The 9,219-nt window shown below is 45.7% G+C and overlaps 1 protein-coding gene across 3 annotated transcripts in view; it reads right to left on the bottom strand.

Annotated features, from left to right (window-relative positions):
* ZNF394 (zinc finger protein 394) overlaps positions 1 to 6,643 on the bottom strand; it is a 7,496-nt gene extending 853 nt beyond the window's left edge. Inside the window, exons 1-3 of one of the 3 annotated variants that reach the window (XM_040262802.1) lie at positions 5,865 to 6,643; positions 968 to 1,088; positions 29 to 593 (exon numbers count right to left, since the gene is read on the bottom strand). In XM_040262802.1, coding sequence (XP_040118736.1) covers positions 29 to 593; positions 968 to 1,088; positions 5,865 to 6,275 — 1,097 coding nt within the window. In that variant the 5' untranslated portion in view covers positions 6,276 to 6,643. Of the gene's footprint in view, positions 594 to 967; positions 1,089 to 5,864 lie in introns of all 3 variants that reach the window. The other 2 variants (XM_040262800.1, XM_040262801.1) reach the window with 2 other exon arrangements.
* Positions 6,644 to 9,219: the final 2,576 nt, after the last annotated feature.

Below are 9,219 nucleotides of genomic sequence, written 5' to 3'. Positions count from 1 at the left end.
TGAGCTCTGTCGGAAGCTGTCCCCACACTTGGGACACGTGTAGGGCCTCTCCCCGGTGTGGATTCGATGGTGTTTAAGGAGGTCGGAACGCTGTTTGAAGCTCTTCTCACAGGTGTCACACGTGTAAGGTCTTTCTTCATGGAACCACCGCTGAGTCTCAAATAGGCCCAAGTGATGGCGATTTTCCTCACCGTTGAGAGGTTCATGAGGTTTCACCACGGCTAACCTGTGTTGGCAGTTGCTCCCATATTGATCCCCAGTGATGGGTCTCCCTGCTGTTGGGACATACGGACCAGGAACAAAGTCTGAACCCTCGGCACTGGTCCTGAATTCTTTGTTTTTGACGTCTCCTTCTTTGCTGGGATCATTCCTGAGATCTGAGATGTGGGTGACTCCCTGATCTTCAGGAGAATTTTCACGTTTCAGAGATGAGAGGTCTCCCAAGGGCTTCTCTCTCCTGTCCTGATGGGCATCACCACAGTCAGAAGATAGGGGAGCCCTCTCCTGAAATCCTTGTAACTGCCCTTGAGACTCTACTTCTAGAATTTCTTGCTTTGGAACCAACTCTTTGTTCTCAATTCTGGTTTCTGAACCTGAAATATGAAAATATGACTTGCTGACATTTCATACCCTGGCAGGAGTGATTAAGAAAGTGCTAGCAGAGAAACAATGCCCCCAAAGCCCTTTTCATGTTCTCTATGAAACCACTCCTGAAGTTAAATTATTTTAATTAACCTGTCAAATGTGCTTACCTGTACAAATCCTGTTTCTTTCCTTTTTCCTTGTGCCTACACCCACCAACCCATCTCTCTTCCCCTAACCCTTCATAAGAACACAGGGAGAAACAGACAACAACGACTGGCGTAATACTCTGTGTAATAGTGAAGAACTAGAAGCCTTAAGCAAACTTAAGCAAGCCTTCCACCAGTCACACCCAGCTGGAGACAGGCAGAGGCCCAGCACTTACTTGGTGAGATTGCGTTCCCATGATCCTTTGGTGCACTCTCCCTGAAGAAGTGCTTCTGTGCTGGGCCCAGACGCTCCCACTCCTCCCAGGTTAGAGACACATCCTGGACTGTCACCAACCCCTGTAACAACAGGAGACCTCCCCTCAGCACCTGCCGTCCCAGGGAGAGAGTCATTTCCTAGGCAGGAAGTCTAGGGGTCCCCAAGGAGAGAGGGCTCTGGAATTCTCAATGAGGAAGAAAGGACAAACTTTTTTTTCCCTCCACATTCCTTAAGATTATAGAACAATAATGTATCCTGCCTGAGGACAGTCTCTGGATTAAACTTTCTGGCTAAGTCTGTTATCTTAAAATGTAAATTATGGGAGTAGGTCTGGTGAGGTCTTTACAACCTCCAGACATTCTTTGGATTCATTGGAGAGTATATAACTCCATTGCTAACACTAGCAAGGGGGTACTCTTTCTACCCCCTTCTGATGTCTATGTCAGAAGTTTTCTCTATCTCCTCTATACTTTAATAAAACTTTATTACACAAAAGCTCTGGGCGATCAAGCCTGTCTCTGGCCCCGGATTGAATGGATTGAATTCTTCTCCTCCAGAGGCCAAGCATCCTGGCGTCTTTGCGTGATTCAGCAACAACCTTTCATCTTGGGGGCTCGTCCGGGATTCTTCAGGACAAGATGGGAGCTAACAATTCCAGCCTCATCCTTTGAACTGTATCCTGAAAAACTGGGATAGTTTTGATCCCCAGGGCTTAAAAAGAAAACACACGTGGTCTTCCTATGTGATACTGCACGGCCAGGGTATCCATTGGAGGTTCTCTTAAGTATAATACTGTTTTACAATTAGACCAGTTCTGTAGAAAACAAGGGAAATGGGTAGAAGTAGCCTGTGTGTTGCCCTTTTCCTCTCTGCGAATAAGCCAGACTCGTCCTAAGGGTGTAGATTTGGGTGTGATTCCTTCAGCTCCCTCCAGCCCTCCTACTTCGCTAGACGAGATGGAGGACAGGAGACAAAGAGATAAAGAAAGCAGGTTTCTCCAATCTACCCCTGGGGTCCTGTGTGCAGAGCAGCCAGAGAGACTAACAGCCACACAAGCTGTTGCCTCTTCATGAAGCACCCACCGGGAGAAAGAAATCAAATGCTAAGTGGAGACTAGTTCAAGATTTACAAATAATAAATGAGGCTGTAGTTCCTTTACACCCCCTGGTGCCTAATTCTTATACTGTATTGTCTGAAATTCCTGAAGGAGCCAAACATTTCTCAGTAATTGATTTGAAAGATGCCTTCTATTCAGTGCCTTTGGCGGAGGAAAGTTGATCTCTATTTGCCTTTGAAGACCCTAAGCAGCCAGCTTCTCAGTTAACCTGGACAGTTTTGCCCCAGGGATTTCGTGACAATCCTCATTTACTTGGACAAAGTTTGTCCCGGGATTTACAAAACTTTTAATAGCTCCAAAGCAGTGGTGTTACAATATGTAGATGATATTCTGCTCTGTGCTGGGACAGAGAAAGCTTGTTCACGAGCCTCAGAAGATTTCTTAAACTTTCTGGCAGGCTGTGGTTACAAGGCATCAAGAGAAAAGGCTCAGCTTTGTCAACAATCTGTTAGATATCTGGGCCTAATCATATCAGAAGGGACTAGGGCCATAGGCCCCAAGAGAATTAAACCTATACTAAATCATCCCCTAGGCTTCCCTGGTGGCTCAGAGGTTAAAGCTCTGCCTGCAATGCGGGAGACCTGGGTTCGATACCTGGGTTCGATCCCTGGGTCGGGAAATTCCCCTGGAGAAGGAAATGGCAACCCACTCCAGTATTCTTGCCTGGAGAATCCCAAGGACGGAGGAGCCTGGTGGGCTACAGTTCATGGGGTCGCAAAGAATCGGACACGACTGAGTGACTTCACTTTCAAAACAATACTCTTGAGAGTCCCTTAGACTGCAAGGAGATCCAACCAGTCCATTCTGAAGGAGATCGGCCCTGGGATTTCTTTGGAGGGGATGATGCTGAGGCTGAAACTCCAGTACTTTGGACACCTCATGCGAAGAGTTGACTCATTGGAAAAGACTCTGATGCTGGGAGGGATTGGGGGCAGGAGGAGAAGGGGACAACAGAGGATGAGATGGCTGGATGGCATCAACCACTCGATGGATGTGAATCTGAGTGAACTCCGGGAGTTGGTGATGGACAGGGAGGCCTGGCGTGCTGCGATTCATGGGGTTGCAAAGAGTCGGACGCGACTGAACTGAACTGAACTGAAATCATCCCCTACCTATGACTTTACAACAATTGAGAGGATTTTGGGGAATCACAGGCTACTGTCACATTTGGATTCTGGGTTATGGGGAACTTGCCCGGCCTTTATATAAACTTATAGCTGAAACTTAGCAGGCCTGAACCGACAAACTGGTTTGGTCTCCAGATACTCAAAAGGCTTTTCCAGTTCTTCAGACTGCTCTCCTGTAAGCTCCCACTCCGAGCTTGCCCACAGGGTCAGAATTTAATTTTTTTGTCACTGAAAGAAAAGGTATGGCCTTGGGAGTTTTGACATAACCTCGAGGGCCTCACCAGCAACCTATTGCTTATCTAAGCAGAGAATTAGATGTAATTTCAGGTTGGTGGCCCCACTGCCTAAGAGTAATTGGGGCAGCAGCTTTATTAGCACCTGAAGCTTTAAAAATAATTAATGGACGAAATGGACGAAACCTTACTGTACTGACTTCTCATGATGTGAATGGAATCTTAAATTCTAAGGTTAATATTTGGATGACAGACAGTAGGCTTCTTAAATATCAGACATTGTTATAGACCCTGAAGCCTTGGAATTAACTAGTTATATAACTCAGCTCTCAGCTTTTCAACAGGCATTAACAAAACTCCGGGAGATGACTCCTGACCCAGCCTCTGAGTCAAGTAAGCCTCTATTTGAGCCAGGAACCAAGGTCCTCAGAAAAACACTGGGATCTGGGGGCCAATCCCTCGAGCCCCTCTGGGAAGGCTGGGCCTGATAATCTATGTGAGCCTACTTCTGCTGATTCCAAAAATCCTGAGTCTGCTGTTTGATCTTCACGACAATGCCTTCCTGTCCTGGGCTCCCTCCTACGCAGCATTCCACAATCAGTCTAACTGCTGGGTCTGGGGAGCACTGCCCTCTTCATCAGTGGAAGGCTTCCCAGGGTGGACATCTCCACTTCAAGGAAAAGACTTTCTCCAAGTCTGCGAATACCTTCAACAATCGCATGCGATGCCTCTTCTTAAACTGATGACATCTGACAACCGTAAGATGGACTGATGTGACTTTGGACATAATGTGACTTTTCATTTTGATTTTAACTTGGTTTAATGACTATTTTGCCTTACGTCTGTAACTGTATAATGGGGTTTTCTAACCGTCTAAAAAGCTTTTAAGTTACAAATGGTTGTCCAAGCTCCTATGAGTGCCACAGCCTCCTCCCACTATTTACTTGGGGCTCCTGGATCAGACACCCTCAATATGAGGGTTAGGAGACTATGTTGCCTCAACAATTTAGGGACCACGCCCCTAAACAGCAGGAAGTAGCTATGGAACGAAAACGACGCCCCTTTCCCTTGGCAACATAATTCTCCTGAAAGGGGGGAATGAGAGAGTCATTTCCTAGGCAGGTTGATAAGAAGTCTAGGGGTCCTCAAGGAGAAGGGGGTCTGGAATTCTCAAGGAGGAAGAAAGGACAAACTTTTTTCCCTCCATATTCCTTAAGATTAAATAACAATAATGTATCCTGCCTGAGGACAGTCTCTGGATTAAACCTTCAGGCTAATCCTGTTATTTTAAAATGTAAATTATGGGAGTAGGTCTGGTCTTTACAAGGACTATACAATAATAATGTATCCTGCCTGAGGACAGTCTCTTTCTGACTACTTCTGTTATCTTCAGTTCAGTTCACATGAATAACAGCACGCCAGGCCTCCCTGTCCATCACCAACTCCCTGAGTTCACTCAGACTCACGTCCATCGAGTCAGCGATGCCATCCAGCCATCTCATCCTCTGTCGTCCCCTTCTCCTCCTGCCCCCAATCCCTCCCAGCATCAGAGTCTTTTCCAATGAGTCAACGCTTCGCATGAGGTGGCCAAAGTACTGGAGTTATCTGTTATCTTAAAATGTAAATTATGGGAGTAAGTCTGGTGAGGTCTTTACAACCTCCAGACATTCTTTGGATTCATTGGAGAGTATATAACTCCATTGCTAACACTAGCAAGGGGGCACTCTTTCTACCCTCTTCTGATGTCTATGTCAGAAGGACAGCAACAGTCAGAAGAGATGCTTTGGGCAAGGTCTGGAGGGGGGTCCCTGTCCCCACCCCTTGGAGGTGGGATGGGGGCAGGGTTGTGTTACCCTCCCACTTAAGTAAATTCGCTTACCAACTGGGAAGCTCTCTGAACCTCATACTCTTGTGATTTTATGGAGGCTTCATCATGTAGGCAGGATCAGTTATTAACTCTATTTCCAGCCTCTCTTCCTTCTCTGCAGTATCATTATCAATTGAGGGAGGAGGGAGGAAGTTATCTAAACCGTTAAAAAGTAAAAGGATGCTCACATTCAAAGTGGTGGGGAACAGCTCTTCTTATACATCGTTTAAGGACACTTTCCAGCTTGACATCTTTCTTTCCCAAACAATCTAGTTAGACACGAGGGTGTCTTACACTGAATAAACAATACTTCTGTGCCGGTTTTGTGCGGAAAGGTCTACAACTCAAGGACCTCTTCCTGGACGGGTTTGTTACAGCTTCCTACAAAGGAAAGAATGTTTCATGCACATCCTAAAGTTCACGAAAAATGTAATAAGGAAGTAAAGAACTTCTGAAACCCATAGTATCTGTCACACCTCCATCCCCACTCCCAAAACACTTTCACTCCTCACCTGGCGTGGGGTCCCAGCAGACTGTCTCTGAAGAGACTGCACCACGGCGGCCGCCTCCTCCCCGCTCTGTGGGCAGTGCTTCCGCACCCAGGCTTGGAGCTCCTGGGGCAGGATGGTCAGAAACTGCTCCAGCACCAGCAGCTCCAGGATCTGCTCTTTCGAGTGCACCTCTGGCCTCAGCCATCGACAACAAAGTTCCCTGAGCCGGCTCAGCGCCTCTTCCGGTCCGGCCACCTCCTGATAACGGAACTGCCTAAAATGACATCGGAAAGTTTCGGGATCCGGACAGTCCCCGGGCCGGTCGGACTCCCCAGTTCCGGGGGAGTCTTCCTCCACTTTCACTATCCAAAGTCCATCACCTAGGGCCGGAGGGGCGACCCTGCTTTGACTTGCGGTCCAGCTCCAATTCATCCTCCTCCCGCTGGTGCGCACTTTCCCGGAGTTCCTTCAGCTGATGTGACAGCAAACCCAGCAAAAAGCCGCAGAACACGTGGAGTCTCCCCAAAGAAGCGGCTTCCGACTGTCGGATGCTAAAGGAGATCTCACCTCCCCAGGCCCCTCCCAGACTCCTCCTACCCAGAAACTGCTGCCCTACCTAGAAGCTGTCAAATCCCGCGACAAAAAATTACGAACAGCCCGAGTCGGAAGTGCGTCACCGGCTCCCTGCGGTGCCCACCCCTCGGGGCATTTCCGGGGCCTCTCTAGGCTCCTCGGAAGAGTGACGTGCATGTCTGTGGTTTGTTATCATTCAGTTTAGTTCAGTTCAGTCGCTCAGTCGTGTCTGACTCTTTGCGACCCCATGAATCTCAGCACGCCAGGCCTCCCTGTCCATCACCAACTCCCGGAGTTCACTCAGATTCACGTTTATGGAATCAGTGATGCTGTCCAGCATCTCATCCTCTGTGGTCCCCTTCTCCTCCTGCCCCAATCCCTCCCAGCATCAGAGTCTTTTCCAATGAGTCAACTCTTCGCATGAGGTGGCCAAAGTACTGGAGTTTCAGCTTCATCATCATTCCTTCCAAAGAAATCCCAGGGCTGATCTCATTCAGAATGGACTGGTTGGATCTCCTTGCAGTCCAAGGGACTCTCCAGAGTGTTTTCCACACCACAGTTCAAAAGCATCAATTCTTCCGCGCTCAGCTTTCTTCACAGTCCAACTCTCACATCCATACATGACCACAGGAAAAACCATATCCTTGACTAGACGGACCTTAGTCGGCAAAGTAATGTCTCTGCTAACCTTTTCCAGAGGTACTCTTGGTGGCTCACACGGTGAAGAATCCGCCTGCAATTTGGGAGACCTGGGTTCAGTCCCTGGGTTGGGAAGATCCCCTGGAGAAGGGAATGGCTACCCAGTCCAGTATTCTGGCCTGGAGAATTCCATGGACAGAGGAGCCTGGCCAACTACAGTCCATGGGGTCGCAAAGAGGAGGACTCGAAGAGTCGTACACTACTGAGCGACTTTCACTTTCACCTTGTAGTGTGGCGCTTACAGTCCTTAAGGTTGCAGAACTAACAGATATTCTTCCTTTAAAAATAAATGTCATTCCTTTTGAATTCTTGACAATCTTTCATCTTTAGATTAAGTATGAGAAGGAATCTTATTGTTTCAAAGAGGAAAAAGAAAAGAAAAATATCAAACCTGTGTTTCACTTGCATTCCTTTGTATGAAATACATAATCAAAATTTTGCAAAAAATCATTCAAAAGCAATCACATGCCTTAGCTTTGTAGCAACTTTCTTCTCAAAGTTGGCTCATTACCATGTTAAACATTTATGCTAAGCTGGAGAATATATTTGTCAAATTATATGTCTTATGTTTTAAAAGTATGTTTTATATGGTAGTAAAATAAATTTAAAATAATTGTATATGAAAAATTGTATAGGCGATAAAAATATGTACCATTCAATTGTTTCTAGGTTTAATAAACATCACTTTTATCTGAGAATAACCAAAAGAAAGAATGTCATTCTTAACAAATTATCTGTGAAGAAAGTTGTATAAATTTGGTTTCAGGGAAAGGTAAAAGTTCCAGTTGTACAATAAAGTGGTCATTGATCCACCGGTTACACTTGGGCAAGAAAAGTTTGTAGAGTGTCTTCCACATGCAAAGGCATCATGGTCGACACTATAGGTGCAAAACTAGGAAGATGTAGTCCCGGTCGTCAAGTGGCTCACAGTCTCCTAGTGGAGACGGACACTGAAATTACAGGACAGCGTGGCAAATGCAATGCTCTGAGGTGTATACAGCATCTGTTTGTATCAGCAGAGATGGAAATAATCAACCATGTCTGATGGCGAGTGTACAGTAAAAGGCTTCACAGAAGAGACTAAGTTTAAAAAGTCCATGTGGAGTGAAGACATATTTTAATTTAAAAATGGGTTAAATATATAGGCAATAGTCAGACACAACTAAAGCAACTTAGCACATGCATACTTTAACATTTACATTAAATCAACTGCATTTTTAAGAAATGAAGAATTATCTAAGCTACGTATGTGTGTGTTTGTGCTCAGCTGTGTCTGACTCTTTGTGATCCCAAGGACTGTAGTTTGCCAGGCTCCTCTGTCCGTGGGATTTCTCAGGCAAGAATACTGGAGTGGGTTGCCATTTCCTTCTCCAGGGTATCTTCCCAACCCAGGGATCGAACCGGCGTCTGATGCTTAGCAGGTGAGTTCTTTACCACTGAGCCACCAGGGCAGCCCTATGTAAGTTGCATTAAGGGTAAATTCATTTAAAAAGCATTTTTAAGTACAATTAGTGTCCTGATTTATGAATGCAAATTCCCAAGCAGGGTCAAGATTTCATACAACATATTTATGGACTAAAGTTTAAATTATAAACTTTAAAAATTATTTCCAAAGTTTGTGCAAAAGCACAGGTAGTCAATTCCTACTTTAGGTTCTAGCAGTTGAAGTGGCTGTACTAGTCTATTGTGATCTGTTTTGATTGGACATTAATAGGACATGAAACAGGCAAAGGCAGATTTTTCAGGATTATTTTTCATGTTGAACGTGAAAGTGTTAGTTGCTCAGTCCATGTAAATATAATCAAATATCTTATATAATGCACATATATGCATATGTACTACACCAGTGTGTGAGCTAAGTCACTTCAGTCCTGTCTGACTCTGTGACCCCATGGACTGTAGCCTGCCAGGCTCCTCCATCCATAGAATTCTCCAGGCAAGAATATTGGAGTGGGTTGCCAGTTTCTTCTCCACATGATCTTCCCCAGCCAGGGATTGAACTCAGGTCTCCTGCATTGCAGGAAGATTCTTTACCATTTGAACCACCAGGGAAGCCCAATTTTTGTTAAAAATCACTTTAAAAAATTCACTACTCTCAAGGCTC

This window comes from Oryx dammah, unplaced genomic scaffold (assembly GCF_014754425.2).
Source record: "Oryx dammah isolate SB20612 unplaced genomic scaffold, SCBI_Odam_1.1 HiC_scaffold_2, whole genome shotgun sequence".
Classification (NCBI taxonomy): Eukaryota; Metazoa; Chordata; class Mammalia; order Artiodactyla; family Bovidae; genus Oryx; species Oryx dammah.
The sequence above is the reverse complement of the archived record's forward strand: the minus strand, read 5'-3'. Positions and strand labels throughout refer to the sequence as shown.